This window comes from Buteo buteo, chromosome 8, assembly GCF_964188355.1.
Source record: "Buteo buteo chromosome 8, bButBut1.hap1.1, whole genome shotgun sequence".
NCBI lineage: Eukaryota > Metazoa > Chordata > Aves > Accipitriformes > Accipitridae > Buteo > Buteo buteo.
Genome location: NC_134178.1, coordinates 43,613,598 through 43,641,438, shown reverse-complemented (window position 1 = coordinate 43,641,438; position 27,841 = coordinate 43,613,598). Strand labels below are relative to the sequence as shown.

At 43.1% G+C, this 27,841-nt stretch overlaps 1 protein-coding gene across 2 annotated transcripts; it reads right to left on the bottom strand.

Annotated features, from left to right (window-relative positions):
- Positions 1 to 547: 547 nt before the first annotated feature.
- On the bottom strand, positions 548 to 27,778 carry CHD1L (chromodomain helicase DNA binding protein 1 like). Of its 2 annotated transcripts, XM_075034378.1 has the most exons (23): positions 27,625 to 27,778; positions 26,032 to 26,144; positions 25,134 to 25,240; positions 23,760 to 23,874; positions 21,563 to 21,594; positions 19,338 to 19,419; positions 18,081 to 18,243; positions 17,586 to 17,741; positions 16,258 to 16,350; positions 15,700 to 15,796; positions 14,200 to 14,273; positions 12,992 to 13,102; positions 11,423 to 11,537; positions 10,826 to 10,979; positions 9,561 to 9,726; positions 8,076 to 8,221; positions 7,543 to 7,706; positions 6,624 to 6,832; positions 5,460 to 5,558; positions 4,629 to 4,699; positions 4,256 to 4,370; positions 3,898 to 4,006; positions 548 to 3,194 (listed from the first exon to the last, which is right to left on the bottom strand). In XM_075034378.1, exons 1-23 carry the CDS (start codon positions 27,719 to 27,721, stop codon positions 3,116 to 3,118), a joined length of 2,667 nt encoding a protein of 888 aa, XP_074890479.1. In that variant the 5' UTR covers positions 27,722 to 27,778; the 3' UTR covers positions 548 to 3,115. The 2 variants fall into 2 exon arrangements, with proteins under 2 accessions (XP_074890479.1, XP_074890480.1); XM_075034379.1 differs by lacking the exons at positions 25,134 to 25,240; positions 27,625 to 27,778 and having other exon boundaries at positions 26,032 to 26,145.
- Positions 27,779 to 27,841: the final 63 nt, after the last annotated feature.

Below are 27,841 nucleotides of genomic sequence, written 5' to 3'. Positions count from 1 at the left end.
TTCTTTCCCCAAAATCAAGACTCCACCTTCCCCAACACACAGTGACACATCCAGATAATTTTTGTCTGTGACAAAATTCAGTGACAAAATCACCCATCTACACACGTCCATAAAACTCTACTGGTTTCTCTTTTTTTTTTTTTTTTTTTTAACTGTTTCCTGAGTAGAATGAAAAGATCATTTTTAAGTTACAGGCCATAGAGATTCCTCATGAGAGACAGAATTTGTCTGCTTTGAGAATCAGAGGCAGTGCCTTGTCAAGTAAGAAACATAAGCATGAGCTGAGGCAGCACAAGTGTAAACGTCATTCTGAATTACTGCTCATTCTTATACGGCATCAGCTGGAGCCTCCAGCATGGGGTGGAGAGGAAAGTTTTTCACTGGGACTGGATGCCCCTTCATAGGTCCTATCTGATGAAACTGCTTGTATAGCCAAGCTGAACTGTGCATGATCTCGCTCTGTCTCCCACTGACCTTAATCTAGCAGCATACATTTAAAGTTTAAGTAAACATACAATGACAGATATGCACAAGGAGACACATTTCAGCTCTTAGGCTGCAGAAAATCTTGTTTAGAGGAAGAGAGAGGCCAGAGGGACATGACTACAAAACAACACCTTCCTTCCCTTTTGGGGTGGTTGCTATTTAGAAAGGGAAAATGCGTAGTACTGCACAGCTGAAGAAACAGCATGACACATTTATTTTGCATAGCAACTTGCATAAAAGCTACTGAGCCCTTTATGGAATTAATTATCCAAAATACATGATTTCTGCCCAAATAAAGAGAAATGGTGGTGGGTAGCAAACACTAGAAAAACTTCACTTGGCTGAGATTCTGCAAAACACAGTTCAGGATTCAATTGAAATCTCACTTCCATTTCAAAACAGATAGAAGTAGGACTTTTCTTCAGCAGATTTAAAGAATATTGTTTAAAAAACCAAACCCAAAACACTCCAGAAGCATTTCCTAACTAAACTTAAAGGAAAAAAATTATGGTAGATTTCATCTGCACAGGCCAAGGGGATGACAGAGGGAAAAAGAGAACATCTTTTGTCTAACTTGCCCCTAAGTTAGAGGGCTAGAATCTATATGACCTTTCCTCTGTGTGTGCCAGGAACCTTGCAGCCCCCTGTGGACCTTATCTTAGAGGGTAATGGATATTAACAGGCAGGTAGTCATGCCCTCCTCTCCTTTATAAGTCCAGTCAGAGTTCTAGCAGGGTGGGGGCACAGGACAGAGGCAGAGACCCATCTTCTTGTAGAAACAAAGGAAAGCATAAGGCCTCAAATAGGAATACCTGGACATAGTGGTGGTAGATGCACTACTTCAACCTATCCTGGGGCGACTCAGCCGCAAGACAAATCCTGTCCATGTGTAACTGCATGGTGGCCAAGAACCCGTAGGTGGGCTGGGATTTGGCCATAGGTGTGTGTGAAGCTGAGGAAAACACTGCACACACTGGAACACTTGGGAATGAAACCTTTTAAAGGGCAATAAACATACAGGCAAAGAATAGGTGGAGGAACAGAGCCTTGAATCTGCAGACTGAAATTACGTGTTCAGTCAAGCTGGCAAAGAAAAAAGCATAATTGGTCTTTAAATTCTGGCAGAGATGGAGTGTTTTTCCAGGCTGGAGATCACTGCCCTGCTCTCTGAAAGCAGGCCGAAGAGCAACATGTGCTGCTCCAGCTGATTAACAGTGCCACCAGCCGGCCTGCTGGAAGAGTGCCAGTTCGCATGACTGGGGGAAAACAAGGTAACGTACATCTACCCGCCACCTTTCACCCCAGAAAGTCTTCACAGTCAGACTCTGATCCTGCAAGCCCTTTGGCAAATCCATAGGGGCTGCTCCTGTGAGCAGCTGCAAGCAAGGTCTTACCTACAGCGGTGCTATGCAGCACTAGCTTACGTAAGATTCAGCAGGGTCAAAGGAGATAATGAATCACTTGGGGTTTTCTGGTAGAGCTAAGAGTGAATGACAGAATATCCAACTCAGGAAGCCTTCTTCTAGTGCAGAGCACACCAGTCAACCTGACGAGCCATGCTGGTGCTACAGAGGCCGCGTAAATGCGGCCAACGCGATGTGTGTTGGCAATTAGATAAAGACGAATGTTCCACTGCTTGTGGGGTGATTTCCTATTGGAAGCTGAACTTTAAATTGAATTAAGCTTGGCACCTCACAGTCTCTATAGTCAAAACACTTATTAGGAGAGCTGCTATTGCCTGGCTATACTAAAAATACCCTAAAAATATGCTAAAGCGAACAGTGCCAACAATGCAAAAACCAGGAAAGTTCGCTTCCAATAAAGCAAAGCCAACATCAGAAACTCTGCATTAAGATTTCCTTAAAGTGAATCAAAGGGTCATGGAACCTTTCACACAGCTTTTTGGATAGCAGTAAGGTACTGGTTTTGCCCAACAGCTGCAACAAAGAACCGTGTAATGAAAAAGCAGTTGTGGGAGAAGGAAAGGTGTAATTTATAAAGTCTCAAATTTTGGCAGCCTTGCACGCCTTTGCCAAGAATACTGGTCAGGATTTTGCTAGATTGTAGGCATGTGACTATGTGGCTAAAATTTATATTTGAACAAATGCAAGTCAAATGGACTTCTGGGAAACTGGAACAGTATAAACAGTTTATACTATGTGGTTGTCATGTGGTTGACAGCTTCCTTTCCACTGAGACGTCTATATGGGCACATACACAGGGTCCCAGGTAACCTCTAAAAAGCTGCCTGAAAAGAGTTATAGTGAGACAAGGGATGAAATTTGAAGGGGGGGGGGAATATGGCCAAACAATACTGTAATTCCAGGCCCTAGCAATAACTTAATGTAAGGGATAACAACTGACCATCAGTGGAAGTTTAATTATCCACCTCCAAAACAGATCTGGGATTGAGCCAACATCCTTATCCAAAGATTCTTTGAACTCTGACGCAGTCTCATTCCCCTCCAGAGCCACTGACAATATGTAAATGTTCTGGCCAACAAAGGCAGAGAGATACAGGGGCAAATAACAGCTGTGTAAGCCATGCTTCTGAAGTGGATGCATACAGACTGTCTGCGTGATGTTGAGAAGATTTTAGCGCATGTTTCTCAATAAAAATACTGCATCTTCATGGCTTTGAGACTGTCATGGAAGATGAATATAGTTGTGAAGCAGAAGAAAAGCCTTTATTCCTAGGGAAGTAGTATCTAATAAAAAGTGTCAAGGAAATACTGTCAAGTGTCAAGGAATGCCAGACAACATGTCCACTAAGAGATTCAGCAAGGAAGGAGGCAGAATGCTCTGAATACTGTTGTCTCTGTTTCAGGTTTTCAGTTTCACAGAATTGCTGACAGTGGCAGTATAGCAAATCCCTGTCTTCCTAGAGAAGTGACAAAACAGAGCCTCCTTCTAAACCTCTGTTTCTTTTCCTGGAAGGTGAGAGCAGTGAGGTGTTTTGTTACAAGAGCCTGCCCTAACACACACCGACTCCACCACGTTCAGCCAAGGAAGCAGGTTATCACTTGCTTGGAACATTGTAATGCTTTTTTCACATTCTCACTTTTGCTGCTTTCTGAGTCACTTCCGTTATTCTGCAATTCCAGTCATCTCCCCCACAGACATGGCACATACAGGTAAGTTGATGGCTGTCAACAGAAGACTAGCACCTATTTCTAACAAATTCTGACAGGCATACTGAATCACACTAATCTGTCATTATCACCTAAAATGGTAAGTCCTCACTGTGGAATGAGTACCTGGATGACAGCAAAGTCAGAGAAACCAAGTTTTTAGCTGGACTGTGGCGCCTGTGCCTTGCTTTGCTTCCTCGCTTCGCATTCACCAAGATATTTAGGGGATCATTTCAATATTAAGATTGTAAACAAAGTAAGACATACTCCAAAAGGATACATGAAAGTGGGGATACCCCGTGTTGCCAAATATTTTCGGATGAGCCGCTCGGTACCATACCAGTTGAAACCTTTTGTTGCATACCCAATACGTGGAAGATGCACTGTTGCTGAGGAGGAGGGAACAGAGAGTGCAAACTCTTTAGGACAAGATACACATATAGAAAGCAATCTAGATAAGGACTTCAAGCTACCCAACAAGAACAGAAGAAATATTTTGGAACACAACATATCTGCCATGGAGATCTCACTCTTACTTCACTTCAGAAAAAACAGTACAGGAGGGGTGGAAATTGGTCGTCATCTTTAGGTGCAATCACACATGTAAGGACTCACTGTTCTACTGCACAGACACTTACCATTCCTTTTCTTGGCTGCTAAATAAATCTTCTTCAGGCCCTTTTCCAAAGCAGACAGCTTAATGCCAGACAAGTTGTTGGACCGATCCCGGTGCTGAGCTACAATCAAGGCCAGCTAAGGAGAAAACACACAAAAAAATGAAATGGAGTCTATATACAGTGCTAAGAGATGCAGTGATAGCTGCTGGAAAACTGCATTACTATTAGCTTTAATAAATGAGAAAAAGATCTCCTTTTCTCTAATGTTTAACTGCAACTTAGCCATGTTCATTATTCAGTGTCATTATTATTGGGAAAAAGACATAACATTCATTTCACACAGCTCCAAAAACATGCGGACAGAGCAACACAAAAAGGAGCTTCTCATTCTCACCAAGTCTTTTCCTTTTTTCCTGGACTTTTTATCATCAATGGGGAATAACAGGGTTCCTCCTAACTCCAGGTCTGTCCAGAAAACAAGAACAGAACAAAACCAAAAAATCAGTCCTGAAGAGTCAACAGGCAGTCAATGCAGCAGTGATTTCACTGTCATGTTCTGTATTATTCCCCTTGGCTTTCTTTATCTCCTCATGATGGTTTCAGCACTCAGACCCTTTGCCCAGGGAAGGAGGACAGATGTTACCCTTCCCAAGACACACAGACACACACACATCCCAGTTAAAGACCACAAATGGAAAGAGAGACACTAGAACAAGAAGAAAGCATCTCCCAGGAAATTAGAAAAAACAACAGGTCCATCTTACAGCTACATGTGCATTCCTCACTAGCTGCAGGTAGCTCAAAACAGCTAATACATGCTCAGGAGAAGGTTAGTGCTTGGAGGGAACCAAAGGCTCAGCTAGCTGAGTACTGCCCGAGGTGGCTTTCATCCTTCTTAAAAGCACTTCGACAGAAGATGCAGTGCTCTGTCTTATATAGTGAAAAACATCATGCGAATAATGAACATGTTCGGGGTTTTTTTTCTTTTTTTATGGACTTGCAGCATGGATTGGAATAACCAACCCCTACGCAGAGTTCTCACACTCCAAACAAGTCATGTCAAAGCACCCACTGTATCACTACTTTCAGAGCTAGGGATACACTTATCTAGAGAAAGACAAAAAACCATGAGCATCAAGGTATCCAGGCACCTCACTCCTGCAACATCAGTGGGACTTAAGCTCTTTCAAGTATCTTGGCCTAGGGTCAAGTTTTAATCTCTCACCTTTCATCTTTCCTGCCATCTCATATATTTTCCTTGGCTGATCAGAACGAGCCTCCAGAGCTGTAAATAAACCACCCCTTCCCCAGCGGCCGGAGTCATCTACAATGAAATGACAAGTTAGACTCTTTTTAGAAAGTGAGGTTGAAGACCACCCCTGCAGGAAAGGGACCTACTCCACACAAATGCAATGAATTATTATAAAAACAGATATGGGAACCACACACAAACTGAAGTGAACCAGTACTCAAGGGACCATCCTAGAGGATAAACCTCAGCCCTCAAGAAAAACAAACTTGTTACAGTTCCCTGAAAAACTCTGCGGGAAGAATTCCTTCTTACTGTCCATCGAGGATGCTCGAACAAGCACTAACCATGTCATTGAGCATATAAACCTGTTGGTATCCTCACATATATGCATATAGGTGTATAGAGCATGCACCTAGTATGTCCCCAGTGCCTTGGGCTTCCCACAACTAGATGTTTGTTATTTGTGGGCTTTCACTCTGAGTGGGTATTTCCACTTTAAACATGAGGTTTCGTGCCAAGTTTAACATAAGCCAAAGCAGATTATAACATTCTGCTGTATCCCTGGTCAGAGAGCAGCTCCAACACCCATTCAGGAGGAACTTGGTAATGTGAATTTCTCTCCCTCAGCTTTAGTGTCTTAACAGAGGTCCTTAAATTAGAGACTAGCCTAGAGCCTCTGTATTGTCAGTGTTGAGATATAAGCACTGAGATATAGAAACTCTGTCCTGAGCCTCTGGAAGTGCCTGTCTCTCTCTGCTGACTGCATAAGAGACAAGATTTTCAATATCTCAATTCAATCCCTACAGCTTCCATGGGATGAAGAAAAGGCCCTGCTCTCAGGAGGAACTGTCCCCATTTGGCCACAGACATAAAATTTCAAGCCATACAGGCACCTTTCAAGAGGCTCACCCATAAATCCAGAGAGGGCATGAAGAGACCAATATACACCCTGCTAGCACTTCTGTGGCTTATACATGGTGGAGTAGAGGATGTATTGCCTCTGTGCCACCCAAGATTAAGTCAGACTCAAACCCCAGTTATTTCAGTCTGGATGGGAATTAGAAACTATTGAGCTAGTAGGGACAATTCAGCCCCCTTGTTCACCTCACCCAACATTACTGTTGTTCTAAGTCCCACCTAGGCAGTGGACAATGATGGCATCCTCCTCTTCTGCTTTGGGGTGGGTGACGTCTCCCATGACGTACTTGATACAGTTCAGGTCTGCATCTTTGTAATCTAAATCCGTGTTCAGCCCAGCCTCATCCTCCTCAAATTCTTTCTCAGAGTCACTTTCCTCTGAAGGAAGGCAAGTAGATGTGTAATGATTTGCCTCCCACCAGGCCATCCTGAAACAAAACAAGAGAAGATGATGTTCAACAAAAATCAAAGGTGGGGGGCACACACCTTGTTTTAAATCATTGCACTGAAACACAGGAGACCCAGACTTGCATGTTCTCTGCTCCCCTCCCCTACTTTAGACTGGAAGAAAGTTTACCATAGTTGTTATCTGTGACACTAAGAGCCACATGCCAGTGTCATAAGCCAATTGCAGGCATGGAAAAAGTGAGCATAGTGGTGAAAAGGAAGAACATCTGGGAAACAAGGAGGGGAAAGTTAAGACACATGCCAGATAGTCACAGATGTCAGACCAATACATAGCAGCCAACTGTGACATTTCAGAAAGCTTCTACCAAAAGCTCATTGTACATTCAGATATGGGGTTCTTACTCAGGCCACGCTCTAGGAATTAAATTTGAAGTCAGGCAGTGTATTCAGGGCAAAAGAACCCCTCCTAGGGGCTCAAGCCATTTTTCCACCTGCACATCCCTACATTATGCAGTTTGAACACACAGAGAGAAACATCCTGATGTATGAAGCCAACTCTCTCATGAGGGTGGCCTGCAGCCATTTTGTCATCTTCTCTTTCCCTTATCCCCAACCCCACCTGCCAGAGTGGGTACAGAGCACGACTTGTTTTCCTCAATCAGACATGGATTTCTAAAGTATAGTGTAACAGACATCAGCTTACAAGTAGTAGATGCAGTACAAACCATACTTTTTCTTGTGTTCTGCCTCTGCTTTTGCCTTCTTCTTTTCCTCCATGAGCCTTGCTCTCTTTGCTGCTGCTTCTTGGCGCTTCTTCCTCCTAGCCTCCAGCTCCTCTGGGCTCAACAAGTGCTTCCTCCTGGTTGACTGTTCCTGGAGGCCTGTGAGAAGGGCCTGGAGAAAGAAAGAAGTATCATGGAAACAAATTGCTCATCTTAAAGCCATGTCTGGTACCCACCTTAACCTACACTCCTTTCCCATTTGTGTACTTGTCCACAGGTCTTAATCATCAGATCCCAATTGTCATATAATATGTGGGTTTGTGACCTAAATTTATATGAGTGCCCTGCACATTGTATCTCTGATCTGTTATCAGAACTGCTGAATTGTCAAGCCCTCACATTCAAGAGCCTTTACTACATTGACATCCAAATCTTTTAACGTGCCTTCTGCAAGCCATAGGTAAAGAGAGAAAACCATCAGCCTTGTTCTCCACAAGCAAATGAAAGAACATCATGTGCCTTGTCATGTCTTTTGTCTTACGTTTGCTTTGTTCCGGAGAGCTCTCCCTTCCTTACTGGTCTCTTCAGTCAAGGCTTTCTGAAGATCCAAAAGCTGATCAAATGCTTTTCTGTCTTCTCTGCTGGGTTCTTTTGAATAATCTTTGCCTTCGTACACGTACATGTGATCTTTAAAAAATGATTAGAAAGTGTAAAAAGGAACTAAAAGCCACTAACACCTAAAATGTACAGTGAGATCAAAAGAAATTTGGCTTCTCTTTAACACTGCTCTACGCTCAGCAGAAAAAGATGTTCTCTCTCATAATTTTTTTGTATGACCAGTGTCAGCACCATGCAGAAACAAGAGAATCAAGATTTACTTCCTTAGGCAAAAGCTTTTAATTTAAGTCATACTGGCAAAGAACCTCTCTTCTTATTTTGGTCAATTAACTATTTTAAGTTGTGGCTCCATCACCGTTCTTTTTGATCATTCCATTTCTGTCAGCAGTGAATCCATTTAGCTTTGCTATCTAGTTACAGGCAACTTTTGTAAAAGTACAGTAAACTTTTGCTTTTGAGCTCCCAAACAAAATAAAAGCACAGAACTGGCAGCCCAGAGTTAACTGCTCATCAGGTGAGCTATTTTCCCAATAACTATTACACAGTGTGGTACCACTGCTCCTCTTTAAGTTACCAACAGAAAATACCACTCTTTAGCTCTCAGCAAATAATTACTGGTTGCTGGCAACTGCTGCAGGACAGGCAATACCTAACCTGCAGGGCTGTATTTCTACTTCAGACACAGATCTATATTTAAGTACTACCATGTACTCAAAACAGAAATTCAGTCTTTCGCACTGAATTTGACACTAGAATAGGGAAAGTATCCTTAGATTTTATTCTCATATAGTATGGGGCTATGAAAAACTAACCGCAATTGTGTGACATGTGGACTGGAAGGTAGAGTACTGAAGACAGAGTAGGTTTGTTCTAGTTGCTTAGACTCCATGACTCCGCATTTCTTATCTCACATTTTGGAATTTAAGGTCATTTTAACTTATGATTTTCACAGCCAATAATCTTTCGTTTGGAGATAAATACAACACACCTGCTACATAGTCTTTCCTTAAGTTACCCTTATATGTCTAAAACTGTAGAGCTATCTTAGTGGTTCTCCGTGGGAAAAACAGCATCTGCAATTTGAATATTTCCCCTTTTCTCGTGAATTTCACCTGAGGTCTCAACATATTTGAAGTACATGAAGGAATTCAGCCCCCCAGACACTAAACTGGGAAAGTATTGTTACTATTATCTTACAAATAGGCAAATAAGGACACAAAAAGAAGAAAAAGACCAATAAAGGCTTGGAAATAAAGTTTGTTGATGGGTCACAAACAAAATTCAAGTCACTCAATTACAAGTCCACTTTTCTTCTTGCTGCCTGAGAAATACCACCCCTGCCTGGGAAGCCTTCTCTAAGTGCACCCAAGTGTCATGCATTTCATAGGTATTTAGATTATTAACTTACTCTTTGTATCCTCCTCTTCTCTCTCTTCTTTGCATGGCAGCACAACATCCATGACCCACTTCCCTCCTTCTGTCTCTCCAAGGATGTTTTCTAGCTCCACATCCTGTATAGTACTCCCCTCAGAGGAGAGCAATTTATCCAAGCCAAATTTCAAGATTTCACTCAGCTTTAACAAAGAGAAGGGGAAGTTCTGTATTAATATCTCCTAATACCATGCCAATCCCAGTGTCTCAAGCTCCTCAGGCTTAAATGCAAAGGATATATAAGTGGAGAAATCTAAGCCTTAACGTTACCTGTCAAAATACTTATGCTTTAACACACTTAGTTCTCCCAATACCTGATGGGACAGGCCCCTACGACATGTCTCCCTCAAACATAACTCATCCAGACTTAAACAGTCATTTTTTTTCAGGGCTAAATGACAAAACAGCATTGTACCAACTGCATTCAAGCAGCTTTCTTTGTAGCCAGAAAGACCAGGCTTGGTTTTGCCCCCAACTCCTTTAAAACAAAAGCTTAAATACCACAAAAATCCATGGGGACAAAAATATCAGCATGGAATTTCCTATGGGCTCAGTTCCACTTCTCCCATGGAAACTATAATTGCCGAGATACATGCTGACAGGGCGGGGAGGGGAGGCCGCGGGGGAAAGGATACACTAATTCCAAACCTCTCCCAGGTTTAGCTGCATACAGGGGATATATTCCCCAAGATGTCACTTTGCTTAAGGTTTTCAACCCAAGTTCTCAGCACAAACCTCAGCTTTCAGGTCAGAATTATAAATCATGCCCTGACTCCTGAGACACTCAATTTGCCAAGAGGTCAACAGAAGGCTGACCGAGTTTCAGACTAGCAACCAAAAGCTGACTAAGTACTTATCATCAGGTCTCTTTGTGAGAGAAAAGCACAAAGACAGGTAAGTTCTAGAAACAATGAGTCAGTTTCCACTGTAGACCTGTTATAATTAAAAATAAACAAGTAAAACAAGGAGAGGTTCTGCCTTCCCCTCTTCTCCAAGAAAACAAACACTTTTTCACCAATGGATGAGTCTCAAAATCATAAAACCTGTCTTCAAACTTCAGATCTTGTCTAGACCTGGAATGTCATTTGGTTCCTGAGACATGCAAAAGCTGACGTGTCAATGCACAACTCTTCCAAAACATAAGTGTTTGGCTAGGTTCATATCAGACATGAATATAGAAATGTCCCAGATTGTTTCTGAAGACATTACTGGAGTCAAATTGAGGATATAGCTCTACTTTACCTGTAACTCTGCTGCTCCCTGAGGCTTGGGTGCTCCCAGAGCAAACTGACCCCCTTCTACAATGGCATTTGTCAGCCGAAGCTTAGAAGCAGCTCTTCGGTAGATTATTTCTTCAATTGTATCTCGCCCAATCAAGCGGATAATTTTGACAGGCCTTGAAAAGTTTAAGAAAATTCTTATTATTTTCCTTTTTTCAGGTGCACTAAGGCTGCTTCCTTGCATGGAGCACTATGACCTCATACACTCTTTTGGTAGGGAAAAAAAGGCAAGAACAAAATCAACAAAAATAGTCAGCAGAAATGTAATGCTGATAACAACTGCTTCCTGACACAGACGAAATGCTCACTGCAGAAGTGCAAGCAAACCTCCAGATTCCCTCTCCTCCTCCAAATCTACAAAGCTCCCACCCTAGACACATGACAAGGACAAGACTGCATGAGGCTGCAACAGAAAAACGAAGACATGAAATTCTCTCTGCCCTCCTTCTTTGATCTTCCATCTATTGTCCTTTAACCCTCCATTGCCTATGGATAGGGAAAGCAATACTGAGAGACCAAGAGAGTCAGCAATCAAACCAGAAGTAGCAACATTTCTCACTTGTGCTGCCCAATTCGGTGAGCTCGTGCTATTGCTTGCAAGTCATTTTGTGGATTAAAATCACTATCAGTAAAAATAACTGTATCTGCTGCTGTCAGGTTCATGCCAACTCCACCTACAAACAAAGAAGAAGGTCACAAAATAAGTCACCAGCAAAAAATAAAGGAGAAGCTGGAAAATTTATGTTATGCAAGGTTCTGTCAGATCTGATCAACTGTATACAATTCAATCCATCTCTCAAGCCCAAATCTAAGTCTCATAAGGATCTAAAAAGATGGGTAAACCTTCCATTTCCAGCTTCTAGCTTTCTGCAACAGCCCAAACCCAAGCTGTACTGTGCAATGTAATAAAAAAATATAGGGTGCAAGTGAACCAATGCAAAGGGGACTGGTTGTCAAGACTGATGAACACAGACATATTCTTCTGCTGGCAGGGAGATCAACCCAGCAAGGACTGGTTTCACTGAGGCTATAAGGGACTGCCCAAGTCATGACTTGGCTGCAGCACAGAAGCAACACATAAATACACCGCTGAAACAGTGGAAAACACTAGGCCCAACTATACAATAACCAGAGCCTAGGTATTTACATGATTTAAAAGTTTTTGAGGTTAGATTTTGGGCTCTCATGGAATGAAAAAAACCCAAAAATCTCTGTCCTTAACACTAATGGAAATACTGTTAGCACACCCGTTCCCAGCTGAATACAAGATGCTTTGGCCAGACATAGCAATGTGCAGTAAAAAACAAATCTAAGTATGGCTGACATGGGCAGGGAGAGTTCAGGCAATGTGGCAAGAGACACACTTATTCCTACTATCTAGCATTAGGTGCTTCTCTTCAGTCTCTCTACATACTCCCCTCAATGCACTGCAGTATCACTGGAGCCAGGGTCATCCAGGAAAGTCTGACCAGAAGCCCAAAGGAAAACTTAGTTCAAGTTTGATGCTTGAGATCAAGCAGTATGGATCCCTCCTCTGGAGACAAGCCTGCCTCTGTGCTTGTTTGAATAGAGAGACAGGGAAGTTTGAAACTGTGTAGAAGACACAGATCTGCCTGAGGAACTAAGAGGGGAAGAAGCACAGATGGCAGTCCCATGGTGTTCTCTGCAGTCTCAGGACAGTAAAAGTCTCTCATTTGAGTGTGTCTGCCAGCTAGAGAGCATGTCCATGTTCAGCAAACTTGAGAAGCAATTCCACCAGCTTACTTAAAGGAAGTCTATTCCTGCCTAAAGTCTGGTCCTTGCAGAAATAAGATGCTAGTGAGATTCCTTAAGCGCAACCTGATACAGGGACAGGCATTATGGGACTTGCTTTTCATATTGCAGCCACCTGAGTTGCAATTAAAAAAAAAAAAAAAAAAAGTATCTTAACATCAGCTGCCAAAAGGAAAGCACAGAAACCAGATATCCTAGCTGAGAGACCCAAGTTCAGGATGTGTCTCGTCTCCCTCAAAAATCCCCCACGTGAAGAGGCTCTGCAGGACTCAGAACTCCCTGAAATCTTGCCAGAGCAAGCAAAAGAAGAGTGCAGAAGCAAGATAGGTTGTTTGTCTCACCTTTCCTTACTTACCTGCTCTGGTGCTCAGCAGGAAGACGAAGATGGGCTGTTGACCAAAGTTCTTAATGGCAAGGTGTCTCTCTTCACCCCTAACAGAACCGTCCAGCCGCTCATAGCTGTAGCCTTTTCAAACAAGCAACATGTATGTTTCTGAAATTCTGCCTATGCTCTTACCTTCTTACCTCATTCTCTAGTGTCTCACTGCTGTCCTGAATCTTTCTATGCCAAATCCTTCCGCCCTGATTCTCATTTTATTGCCTTCAACTCCTTAATTCTTTCCCAGTTAAACCTCGTATAAACTGAAATAGTGACCCTGACTTCCAGATTGACTGTTGGCAAAGGGTAATTTAGCTAAGTCTGAAGCAGAGACTCTTAGCATTTAATTTATTGGTTGGAAACACAACAGGAAAATTCAGAGCCAAAGCAAAAGAACATTAGCACACAGTTCCATTTCAGACTATGCCGTGCTGGCCGTTGGCCCCACAAAACAGGCCAACAACCATTGGATCCTCCTTATGCAAACTCCCACAGGCTTCAATTTGTGCTTTCCTGTGAGCAAGCAGTATGGGATATGGCCCTACATTTGGCTTTATCCTACGTTATTAGTTGTCCAAAACCATAAACACCAAACAAAAGCCTCTTTCATGGGAAATCCTACGTAGGCATGGAGCCACGTGGATTGAAACAAAAGAAAGTGTCCCAAGAACACTTTGGTAACCTTGCCAAAAATGGTTTGATCCAACCTGTCCTCGCAGACATGTTGGGGCCCCACTGCCAACAACTTTTCTAATCAAAACTTAATCTACTGGTATGTATGTGGCCCAACTTGCATTTTGTGCTGGACAAACTGAATCTAGAGCAAGTCTATTGCCTTCAGTGCTATTACTTCAGCACTCCGGTACATAATTGAACACAGGTATATAATGAATCATTGCTACCTTGCCATCTGTTTAGCTCCATTTTATTGAGGAACCAAAGCTGAAACTACTTTGAAGAACATTTAAGTGCCAGCTCATTTCAGGCAGGTGGTAACACAGCAAAGAACTGAACTCAAGACCTTCCAACTCACAGCACCACTGCAAGAATATGGTTTCTAGCTACTAAGAAGCAATAAGTCCTCATCACAGTCCCTTCTCCATCCCAGGCAGATCAACCAAATCAGAGGAACAACATATGGCAGAGATCATTAGGATAAGCCCTCTGCTGCATACAGAGCATACCTCTATAGTCCATGTAGTCTTGCAGGATATCAAGCAGTTGAGTCATCTGAGAAAACAGCAAGACACGGTGGCCACTGGAAGAAGAACATGAGACACCAAGAGCCTCAACATACTGTGACAGCATTTCACAGAGTGGTAGAGGGGTTACAATAGCTTAACCAGTCACTGTTACATAGCAAGGCCTCATCAGCTCTGTACACTAGTGCCATGGCCCATTCCCTCACCACATTTTCAGCCCCACATCCAGATGCAAGCAGTCAGCCTCATCTGCCATCACCAGCTGCCATGCCTAGAGTCGCAGAGACGTAACAAGGCTCTGGCACAGCTCTGCTGCTGGCTGGATGCAGCCTGGCAAGGATCCAAAGAAGCCTGTCTAAAAGGATCCTCAGCTTCAACCTAGCATCACGACATCTTCCTCACCACATGACCTGCCACACCAGACTGCGCTCAAATCACACACTACAAAGCATCTTAAATGCTGGGAAAATGTAGTATCAGCATCTCTGTAACAGCAGAGCATTCTCTCCTCCAGCAAATGACCTTCAGAGATCAAACTCTGGCTACAATCACGTGTAAGTGAGAAACCAACTCTCCTCACTCACAGCTCTAGGCCTCAGTGCTCTGTTTAAATCAGACTTCGCTGTAGAGCAGAACACAGGCATTTTCAAGTCCAGAATTTGCACAGGGCTGCTCCTGTGGCAAAGGCATTCAAGGGAGAGACACCCACTCACAAGGTGCTACACAGCAAAAGGACAAAGACCTCCACAACCATATCAGAACTTCCGAAGGTCTGTCAAAGCTCTGTCCTTTGGAAGTAGTCAAAGGGAAATCGCAGCCCAATTAAGAGAGAAGGTTGAATTTGCATCATGCAGGAGGCACTGTTTCACAGACTGCATAAAAATGTAAACTGCAGTTTGATTTGCCTCCCATCTGAGAGCTGGAAGTGAATACCCAAGGTCCTTTGGTTCCAGGTTCTGAAGTCACCAGAGCCCAGCACCAGGAGTTCTGAATGCCATTCCTAAAGCTAAAGTTTCAGCTTCTTCTTGGTTTTTGGTTCAGTCAAATTTCTTTTTCACATTTGCTACGCATTCTGCCTCCCAGGCTAACACAGGCATGGTAGCACAAAGGCACTCAACTGATGCATTGGAGGCTACTCTCAGGAAACCCACAGTTAAACCAGCTATGCTGAATACCACGTCAGATGGTTATTCTCCCAGGTTCTCAAATATGAGAACATGTGAGAGAGTGAGTGAAATGTCTTGAGAAATGTTTAAAGGGAAGCTATAAAAATCCTTGAGGTTCCTCTACCATCTCTAATGCAGTTCCTTATACTGAAATGACTTCTTTCAGGTAGTCAGTGATGTGCAACAAATAGGGCAGTGCTTGTGTTGTGATGAATATCTGCTCAATCTATGGCTAAATAAGGTAGTTTGACTTCCCAGTTTACCTCGTCTCCCTATGCCAACCCCGCCCTATCTTCTTGACTCCAACATGACATACCCAGCATACAAGAATGAAAGGAGTTTATCCAACAAACACAGCTTGCCACTGGCTTCAACAATATGGTCTCCAATCTCAAACGGTTCTGGCTCAACACCTAGAACAGAAAGGAGTTTCAGAAGCAGACCTAATACCATGCAAGTAACAACTCAACAGTGGTCAGCTTTAGTGTGTCTGCACTGCCAACTATCGCCAAGCAGATCCCCATGATGCTTGCTTGAGAAGTGATGATCCTTCTCTGTCTCTAAAGAACACGCTCAGTAGTTCACAAAGCATTGTTATTTCATCATTTAGGTGAGAGCAGATGCATTGATGAGAAAACAAGTGGAGAGCTGCAGTGAGAAACTCAGACTTCACACAGTCCCCTACTTTATTCCTCATTATTGATGAGCTGTCGTAAGTTGGAACTGGTCAGAAAGTCACAGCTGGTTCTGATTCAAGTACAACACTGTTTATTACTTGCTGCTTCTAAGTATTACACTGCCAAGCAATAATAAAAAACCATTGTGTAAAACAAGAAACTTATTTCTATTTCAAGAGAGAGGAGTGCTTTCTTACCATTGAAAAGGTATGGGTGGGCAACACACTTCCGAAGCTGAATTAAGACATTCTGAAGTGTAACCTTTCTTCCTGTTTCACTTTCAAATGCATCTGGAACAAAGAGCACAGAAAAGGATCTGAGCAGGAAAGCCCGTGCTGCGTCAGTGGGTGTGACTGGGAATGCCCAGGCACCAAGCACTGCTCTGCAGTGCTTCAGCAGTGGAGTATCTCTCTCTGCATATCACATCTGCATTTGAATTTCCATCTCAAGAGTAACACATCTGTTTTCATGGACCAAACAAAGTTTCCCTCAGTTTTTGGACAAGCCTTTAGAAAAAGACCCTGATGAAAACTACTCTGCCATGTCAAATTCCCTGAAACTTTCTGGACTCCCTGGAAAGAGTCACTGTCATTTTTCTAAGAGTGAATTATAGATCTAGAAATCATCAAAAATAGTGAAAGAAGTTTGGTGCAGTTCATTCGAATTTTCCAACCAAAACCAGTAATACAGCAGAGTCAAGATCTACTGGGCAACCAGGAAGTTAAGAAGGGTTGCACTGTTGTGAGGAGGAAAAGAAGATATGTGCACATATGCTGACTTTAGAAGAAGAAGGTTCAGCCTGCCTGGTGATGTGCATGCAAAGTGCCATTGGCTCCTTGATGCACCAGGCATTAGCCCTAGAAGAACAAAAGGTCTCCATCCCCCCAGTTTTACTTCCCCTACAACATAAAAGCACTGGCAAGCCATATGATGTGGTATGCCTTGATAGAAAAGGAGGATTTGAGAGAGAAGCAAATACTTTCTCTCTCATACCTCAGGATGCTTTGTTACAGTTAGTTCATGCGTGAAGTGAAAAGGAGTGAGCTACAACGGTAAGAGTCTGTGGATGTATTGTCTATATGGCCCTGTGTTTTCCCAAGAAACTCATATCTACATCCAGTACATTTAAGTTTCCTGTATGGCATCTGTACTACTATTGGAAAATTTGCAAAAATCCACAGATCCAAAATTTCCTGTACTACTCTTTTGTCTGAATACAAAAACATGGAATAGGAGCAGACTTACTTGATAATAAGTATTTTTAATTACAGACTGGCCCAAAGCTGAATCCTGAAGCTGATCCTCCCCAGCTCTGCAAAAGCTCAGCTCTAGATTCATATGTCTCTGATGTTATCACAAGCTAAAAATCACAAATCAAGCAGCCCAAAGCACTGAATTTGGCATGTTCATTCTATGCATGTTCTGCAGACCAAAGTACCTTCTCCTTCACAACAGAGCATGGATTTACAAAAGGAATTAATTTTGGTTTTAAAATTAGCTGATAGGGTTTGAACCCCTCAGTTACCTAGATCTTTCATCAAAATGGCCTTGTAGTACTTCCTTTGCAGAGCTGACATTCCATGGTACAGAACCACCTCCACCTTCTTTGGCAGCTCTGCAGCCACCTCAGACTTGACTCTTCGAAGCAAAAATGGCTGCAGAAGATTGTGCAATTCCTTGGCTATGCAGAGGCAGGGGAAAAAAAGAGCAAACTACTGCATTAAATGTAAGGAATTTATACAGTACCTTCAAAACTATACTTTCAAAATAAATATATAAGGAACTTTACATCTATCAGTGGAATGATTCAAGCCCAATTTTACAGAGAAACCAAAACACAGCTGCATACCTTAAATACATAAAAGCTACATTAAAGTGAGTAATCATTACTTTTAGTGGCTTTGTTTTAAAGCTAGTCAGCATTAAAAAAAAAAGGCAAATAAAGGGGACACAACATTTCTGCTTCCTAGTCAAGATAACAGCTGGTTCTGATTCAAGTACAACATTGCTTATTACTGACCTGGCTCACTCTCCTTTTCGATCGCTTGGTAATACTCAACAAACTCTTTCACTTGTTCCCTAGGAAAGATGTCAGGCTCAATAAGGCTGAGTAAGGAGTACAGTTCCTGAAGGCTGTTCTGGATTGGAGTGCCTGTGAGTAGCAGGCTGAAGCCTACTGAAAACTGAAAGAACCAGCAACAAAAAATTATTAGGAGAAAATATCTGGAATGAAAAGTTACTTAATATACAACTCCACCCACACCACTCCTAAGCTTAACTTAGAGATGACAGCTGGCACAGAACTGCCCACAGAATTCTGCAAATGTCTGCCAAAACCATCCAACATAAGGCAGTGAAATGAAACTGCAAAAGCCTATGTTCCATTTCTATTTGCTGGCTAACTGACGAACACAGCAACATTATCTGGTCCAAGCTGCTTACAGTAATCCTTGTAAAGAGACTTGGGGAATATGGTTACCTTTGAAAAAATACAAGTCTTCTCTCAACTTTGGTAATAGAAAATACATTAGAAGGAGAGCTAAGGTAAATCATGCCTATTTCTTTGTGACTACAGCCAAAGCTACTGCGATACAGACATCATGGACAGTATGTCCAGAAGATATAAGACTTTCAGGAATTTAATAAAAAAATTATTTTCTAAGGTACTGTAGCTCATTGTTGCTGATGCCAACCCACACCTAATGCCCACGTTTCACTGCCATGACAAGAAGCGCAGCCTTCACTCAGGCATTCATTGTACTCTGGCAGGGTGCTTTGGAAGCTGGAGCAATTCTACTAATTTCAATAAACAAGGGTGGCTCCCATAAACGGGACAATGGAAGTCAGAAGTTCATGACTTGAGGTCCCATGAACCAGGCAAGGGTTCCTTCACCCTCCCAGAGCTGCAGATAGCCTCTTGTCACTTTATATTGTCTTAGGTCAGCAAGACTTCTACTACTTCAGTAGCACAGCTGTGGTTCAGTGCTATGTCTGGCTGCTTTACATTTTTAAGTCTCTCAAATTGTTCCAACATGTCAAGCCCAAACATGAGTCAGAATGAGAGATAAGCTCCAAATACTGTCCACCTCCATGCAAAGCCAACAAGATAGGCCTTTCTCTGTCTGCCACTAAATATGGGAATCTGTTCACAAACTCTGATGGAAACTGGTTGTGGCCCAGAGCCTGATTACTACTCAGAGAAACAAACAGAGAATCTGTATGCTATACCAAAGAGGAAAAAGCCTTTAGATTCTAGAAGATAGATGAGTTATTTTACCTCAGAAAGCGTCTTGTAAAGCAGAGAACTTTGATTTTTCAGTCTGTGAGCTTCATCTACAACCAAGGCAGCCCAGTTAAAGCTGAACAAACACAAAACAGCATCTTCAGATAGGGGCTGACAATTCATTCTTATAAGTACAAGATGACTGAAATAAATGGTGGCTCTGCTTGGCTGAACTTGAGATGGTCCCACCCCATGAACAACAAGCAAACATCACAAGCAGGGTGGGAGGAATTCACAGGTACTGGTTTTCAAGAGCCAACACAGCTTCTTAACTATAGCCTGGATGAGTTTTTCTGAAATCGAAAGTAAGTAAATTCACTTCAATTTGTTGCTTTTCTCTCCACCCACATTACTATGGGGAAAATGACATAAGCACAAGTTAGTCAAACATTCAAGGTCTATGATTTGGAAAAAGAGACATGAAACTAGGCCCTAGCATCTGTGCAAAACCGCAACTATCATGAGGTAGTGATGGCAGAGTGATTACAAGTCTTTTGCAAACCACCCAAGACAGGAGCTTCAACTTATTCTGGGTTCATACAGCTATATGCAGTAGGCTTAGCTCAAGCAGGCTGCAGAATCAGTGGTGATCTAGTAGATCCACTAGGCTTAATACCAACTCCAGATCTTTTCAACCTCAGTCTTTGTGCCTGCTTATCACTAGGGTTTCAACTCCCACATCCCAGAGTGATTTCCACACAGTCAAGTCTGGCTGATAGGTAGACAAGGGAGGGAAAGCATGACCCTCCAGCTTTTCTTACCCCCACACTTCTCTTCCCAGTAGAATACAAGGGCTGGAATCAGTGACCTACATTCTCCCCACAGCCTTTTTGTTTGCCTTGATTCCCCTCTGCTATTTAAGAGTGGTTCTCCATTGCCAGGACAAATACCATTATACTTATTCTACAGGCTCAGCAGCTGAAATGCAGAGGGGACGCTGCAGCATGAAGCATTGCAGAAGCTCATGCGCAGAGCGGAGTCTGATCTCTCATGCATTACATTAGAGCAGGGCTCGTGCTCAACTCATTTGTGCTGTTACACTGCTTGTAAGGAGTGGTGTTGGTGGGACATCTGATAACTGTGACCCACCTTTACAAAGTGCTTCAAGTGCTCCTACACAGGACAAGGTACAAATGATTAGCAGCCACTTTTTTCAGAAGGAAGACTAGAGGGCAAAAAAAACCAAACTTGATTGACATGGCTCTGATGTTATGTGCTAGCCTTAGAAGTAGGAAACTACACTGGAGCTGACATTTCTGTCATACCAGGGCTAGTTACTTGCTCTCCCTGGCTACTACGTACCAGGGCTAAACTGCAAAATAAGCAGAATCATATGCAGAAGAGCAGGACATGATGTGGAACTGTAAGGACAGTATGGCGATAGCTACCTGTTGTTAGGCCTGGCTTCTACCATGATGCATTCATCCAGCAAAACCTGCTATTTCCAGCAGTGACCAAGGACAGGTGCTTTCCTGAAAGACAACAGGGTGCCCACAGGAGGCCTGACTAGTTCTGGGAGATCCAAAATTGTGTCACTGGGGCCACTGGGTTTCTGCTCCTGCAAAGATCCTCAGCCATTCACGATAGCTGGCTGCCCCCAGCATTTGTCAAAGCACTCACCACTATTGCAAGGCATTGGCACTATTACTAAAAAGTATGAAAATTCCTCCCCATTTCAAGTGTAGGCTTCTGTAAAATCCTGCATGACCATTACAGCACTTTCTACAGGCTGAATTTCACCTGTATAATCAGTCTTGCTAGAAAGCATAATGCTCCAGAAGCCCTCCACAGTTCTGACTGGTGGCAAGAGGCAATAAACTTCAGGATATGGTAATAGCACACGATCACCATAGTATAATGCAGGTCAATTTCAGCAAATTTTGCATCCAATACCTTTATAATCCGAAGCTCTTGAAGATCTCTGTTCCAAATATCAGGCTTCTGGATTGATATTTAGTGTACTGCTTTAAGTCACTATGTATCATATTATTTTGAGTTAACTGGTTTGAAAACTGTCCTTTGGAGAAGTTCATGTACGCATTAGCTGACATTAAAGATTCTTCACTGAAAGTTGGTAAAGGCAAAGCTCTAATCACAAGCAAAGAACATCCTTGGCTCTTGTGAAACAACCATGGGATCTCACACACATGCAAATATACACTTAAGAAATCACTGACAGGCGGGCAGAATTAAATTTGAAAAAATAAAACCAGACTCACAATTTTAGAAATGCTGCATCTTTCAGACAAATCTGCAATGAAAGAAAAGGAACCATTATTTATGACAAGTAAATACACCAGTTAAGAAACAGAGCATCTTTTTGTCTACTTGCAAACTATGGTGGAATGGAGCAGAGTGGAATGAAGCCACTTACTACCTGAGGAAAGTAACATGACAGTTATTGTAACCACAAGCTGTTGTGATCCTACTTTTTAACTCTTCTCTGGCAAAGCACAAGCAATAAAACCTCAGAGAATTAATAGAAATTTACAGACACCATAAATGCTCTTCACCTCTGTAAAGTTTGTTCATATCCTTCTCTTTCAGTATGAAACAGCATGCACCTTCAGCATGTTGTGGTTTAACCCCTGCTGGCAACTAAGTGCTACACAGCTGCTTGCTCACTCCCCCCTCTCAGTGGGATGGACAAAGAGATTGGAAGGGTAAAAGTGAGAAAACTTGTGGGTTGAGATAAAACCAGTTTAATAATTGGAATTAAAAAAAAAATTGTAATGAAATGGAAAATAACAAAGAGAGAATGTGCTTGTTTTGGCTGGGATAGAGTTATTTTTCTTCCTAGTAGCTAGTATAAGGGTATGTTTTGGACTACAGTACAGCGAAATAAAACCCAAGAAAGACAAGTGATACAAATGAAAACAATTGCTCACCACCAACCTACTGATGCTCAGCCAGTCTCCAAGCAGCAGCTCCTCCCCTCCCAACTTCCCCCCTAGTTTTATTGCTGAGCATGATGTCATATGGTCTGGAATATCCCTCTGGTCAGTTGGGGTCAGCTACCCCAGCTGTGTCCCCTCCCAACTTCTTGTGTACCCCCAGCCTCCTCCTGGTGAGTGGTGTGAGAAGCACCTGTGTAAGCACTGCTCAGCAATAAGGACAACATCCCTGTATTATCAACACTATTTCCAGCACAAATCCAAAACATAGCCCCATACTAGCTACTGTGAAGAAATTTAACTCCATCCCAGCCAAAACCAGCACAAGCATCACAATCTTTTTGACTCTAAGCAAACACATGGCTCAGTGGACAATCTAAGCTATTACAATGACTGGCTAATATCCTAAAGTGCAAACATTGTTTGCCCAACTTCAGATTCAAAGAGGAAGAGAAATCAGGTCACTCAAGAAATCCCTAACACAGAATTTTATCCCCAAAAGCAACAGAGACAAGAAAAATACTAGCTAAGTGAGTCTCTCGATACAGTTGATCACTTTCTTCGTCTTCTTTCAGTACGAGCACCTCCATTTATCACATTCAAGACAAGGGTTATCACTGCTACCCATTCCTACTTGTGCAACGTGGAAAAAGATGCAGGTTGAGAGTGGTCAGCACAGGTCACACAGCTCCCAGCAGGAGACAGTGAAATACTTGAAGAGAAGGAATGCAAAAGGGCAACAGGAAAGGGAGATGGGGTGGGGGGGGAACCACCAGGAGCTGTAAGTGATGCTTTACATCTAATTTCAAGTTGGTGTGTTTGTCAAGAGATTGTTAAAATAAAATCAAATGCCGATATGAAGTAACATCTGAGTGGGACTGACTCATAAGAGAAAAATAAGGGCTTTTTCCCCACTCCAGATAACTAAGCATCAGATCATGCGAAGTCCAAAGCAGTGACCCAAGGAAGCAACCCTTTTCGGCTGATTCCATTTAGAGCAGGACAGGACCTTCTTAGGTGAGTTCTGATCAGATTCAGCCCAAAGTCCTATCAATTGTAACCAGAACCTCACCATTTTGCAGTCCAGAAATGAGTTGTCTGAGGAGGGCACACTGAAGAGGGCACAAAAAAGGCAAACTCTTTCTAAGTGTTCTTGTGTTGCCTGATTAATAGAATCTTAATAAACGTCACATGTGTGTACACTTCTATTAAATGTTAAAGGTCTGTAAGGTAACATACAAAGACAATGCAGATACCATTAGCATTAGTTAGGGATGGATGTATCTGTTTTCTTTACTCAAGGTGCAACAGAGCTATGCAGTAAGGCTGGAGTTAAAGTAGATTATCTTAGGGACACAAAAACTGCAGCAACTTAGATAAGTTGGTGAAATGGGTTACAGAGTAGAAAATCACTGAAGAAGGTCAGAGATGACTATGGAGGCATGAACTGGGCAGTACAGAGGAATGGAAAAGGTGAGGAAAAACTTGAGCCCTCCTTTCAAGTGACAAAGACATCATGTACCTCATACGTTGTCAGAAGCGCATGGAAGTGAGATTGCTCTTTCAGGTTCTGCTGCAGTTTGGGTCGCTCTTCCTTGTTGCCTATGTATGTCACAAAGGAAAGACCTGGAGCAAACCTGTTGTCAGGAGAAAGACAGAGCAAAAAACAGTGAGCCAAGCTAAGTTTTTCATGTGTTTATGACCCTGGACCCCCATTATCAAACATAGCTACTGCACAGATAATGAGAATCTCCTATCCAAACACCCTAGCCTCCTTTGAGATGTGGTTGGATCTCAGCTTTTGAATCTAACCCCTTCCTGATTAATTTGCATCTCAGGTTGGCACCTTGGCTTCCAGTTCTAGTTTGGACAAGTCCCAAATAAACTGTGTTCTCCTAGGTTTCAAAGTCCAAAGCAGATGATTGAAAACCAGTCTCATGGCCCATCTGCTATTCTGAACTGAAAAAGCTCATGAGAAGCCGGTGAATGAATACAGTTTGTTCAGTTGGGACCAAAGAATTGGCCTAAATCATGCTAAAATAAAGGCAAACAATGTCTGAGCAAATAGGTCCAAGTCAGGGCCTCAAAAGTCTATCCTCTTAGTCAAAAAGCAGATAAAACCAGTTCCATGGAGGAAGAGTTGGGACCATAAAATTCTTCCCCATTTAATCCCACCACTGATACTTGCCTAATGTTCCTCCTGGATAGCTGTTCACTGCTGATCTATGAAGGAATGCACTTTCCCCCAACTATTCCAACTGCAAGTGTATCCAAATCAGGCCAGCTCAGTTCAGAACGTAACCTGGATGACTTCAGATGCTGAGAGACAGCATTGCCCGACAGCCACACAGACAGGCTTCTGTTCTAATCTTTAACTTTCTGCTCTCCCTCTTAAAAGGAATCTTTGGGCTCCAGCTTAAAAACGTACATATTCCGGGCATAGCAAATGTGCCACCAGCACAGTCGTTGCACCCCAGTGACGATGGGTTGCATGCACAAATGTAATGTATTTTGCATGCATATGTGAGCATGCCAAGAAAGATACTATTCAACTTGGGTCTTACCTTTCATCATACAGAATCCTGGTTGTCTTCAGCAGATTTTGCCTAAGAGAGGCTGAGCATGGAGGGTTACAAATCAATAAAAAGCAAGGAGCTAGTGGGGGCATTTGGACTGAAAGTCAGCCAATGCAAGTTGGATGAATTAATGTATACCACAGCATTGTAAAGACTATGCACTAATGGTATAGTTTGCATTGATTTGTTGGTTTAGTAGCTTCCTTTTTTACTTTTTTCCTTTTGAAAGGAAGAAAACTGTTGGACTGAGCACATTTGAAGAGAATCTTTGTAACTTGCTGTGCATGAATATGATGAGCCAGACAACTATTGAAACTTACCTCTCCAGTTCCTCCTTCCAGTTGCTCAGAACAGACAGAGGACAAAGTATGAGAAATCTCTCTTTGTTTGTTATTTTTTTTGTCAAATAAAGAAGTAGAGAAATAGTCTAGAAGGCAAAGAAAATAATTTTTTGATAACAAGGAAAGGGTTCAACCCAATAGCCTGAACCTACATAAACCGTCTCCTTGTTGAGCTTTGTAGCTAGTTCCCACAGGTTCTCTAGCACAAAGCAGAGCTAACAGAATATCAAATGAGATCCACCATCATGACAAAAAAGTTTAGATCCCAAAACGTGACCTCAACATCTGGAGCCCCCTTCCAAAGATCTTTCTCCCACAGTCAAAAAAAAGATCTACCATACATCACTTTCTAAAACTACCAGTTTGTTATTTAAGACCCATTGAATACCACTCACTGAACCAAAACACAAACAGTCATGTTCCAACAAAAGTGAAACCTACGAAAAACTTAACAAAAAAAACCCAAAAACAACCCTCTGAAAAATTTACACCTGTAAATTTTAATCCACGTGTTGACAAACTCAAAAATCATCTTGCTGCAGGTGCATCAAAACAACATCATCCTCTCTGTACTGGCTGTGTGCTGTGCCTTCAACTCTGCGCACTATGAATTATGCATTAAGGTGTCTGTATAACATGACCACTCATCTTTTCACAAAACCCTGAAACCTTTTTAGAGTGTTACTCAGGACTTAACAGTTGTTTTAAGTGATTAAGGAATGAAAGAAACAATGAGCTCTCTCTTTTGAGCATGGACTTCAGAAAGGGGCTGCTTAACTGACCAATCATTAGGGTGTTTTTTCTTTTTCCTTCTGCAGAAACATTGGGCTAAAAACACAGGTAGGCAAAGATCATTTTCCAGAAGAAGATGACACACCTGACAAGTCTTCCCAAGACCCATCTCATCACCCAGGATACAGCCATGCTGGACTTCATAGCATCGCACCAGCCAGTTTACACCTTCTATTTGATAAGGGCGAAGCTGGATGCCTGGGAATAAGAGCAATTTGTTACATTTACACAGTCATTCAATATACTCTATACACAGTTATAGCCTGAAGCCACCAGAAACAGGTCCTGCCCAGAACAGGCCTTACCAAACATCTGCCTTACAGTAAAAGCACACCAGTTTTCAGCAGAAGTTGGTTTACCCTGCTGGAGAGCAGAGACACCAGTGCTATAGCAAGTCCATTAAATTAAACCATATTCGGGAACTTATATACACAAAAAATGCCCCAACTCATTACAAAGGCCTGTACAAGAAACCTAATCCAATAATTAAGCCGCTACTTTGCATTCCTAAAAGACGGCTTGATTTTCAGCTCCAGCCACTTTTTAAAAATAGGTAAGTACTACATATAGGGAGGCACTTTAGGCTCCTGAAAATGCCCATAACACTACTATTGTATAATAATAATTTCTCAGCAAGATGTTTTCCAGCTTTCCTATGCTTCAGCTAGGACAGACCTCAAGTGTAGGTCACTGTAACTACTACCACCATTGCAATCCTTATTATGGGGCACAATATATCAAAACAATTACAAAACAAGCCAAGTAGGAGTTCTTAAGATCTTTCCTCGTACCCAGAATCAAATGCTGTGTATTGTTAACAGCCTTACGCCATTGCTGCCCTCTCCTCCCCCGGGGAAATGTAGACACTGAGTGTGTGAAGTCACTCACCAGCCCTCGGGAAACAGAAACCCAAACCAGCACAGGGATTGAAATATGGGCTCCCCACAGCTAAGGAAAACACAGGAGCAGGCTGGATAGCCCAGGCGCTCCCCTTTAGCATCCACCCTTCAGGCAGCAGAAAGCGCTTTAAAGCATTCACGCTCAATGTCGACCCACTTTGAGGGGGATGAAGGTTGCCCCGTAGATCTGATCCTGCAGCACAGGGCTGTCTAAGGCTGTGCAGAGACACGGGAGTGGTAAAAGCAGGGCTCAGGGAGCCGAGCCCCTGACTGACCTCAACCACCCACCTCACCGCAAAGCTGAGGTAAAGCACGACCGGAGCAGCCGGGGGAAGATTTACACAGAGCAGCGAGCAATTACCGCTCTTTGCGGCAGCTGTACCCCGCTTTTACAGGCCGAGGAGCCGCCCTTATTTACACCTTTATTTAATTTCAGACCTGGGGGTTGTTAACACGGAACCCAGCCCATTACAGCTGTACAGCACCGGGCAGCCGCAGGGCCCCCCCGCCGCCTCCTGCCATCCTCTCACAGAAACCGCCTCCCTCTCACAGAAACGGCTTCCCGCCATCCTCTCACACAAACCGCCTCCCGCCATCCTCTCACAGAAACCGCCTCCCGCCATCCTCTCACACAAACCGCCTCCCTCTCACAGAAACCGCCTCCCGCCATCCTCTCACACAAACCGCCTCCCGCCCCCGACGCGCGTTACCGCTCCCTCGCTACCTCCTTCCCCCGGGTAGCCCGGCGCCTGGCCGGTTACCGGCGGCAGCCCGCTAACCTGTCAGACCCCACCGGTAAATGTCCGCCTCCTCCACTCCCGGACCCGCCGCCCGGGCGCTGGCGGCGCGGCGAAGCGCTTGGAAGAAGCGAGACATGGCGGGGCAGCCTGTCAGGCACGGGCAGACACCGCGCTGTTTCTTCCCTCGCCTCCAGCTCCGGGAAGGGCGCAGGCGCCCGCAGGGCCGGCCCATCAGGCGGGGCGAGAGCCGAGGACC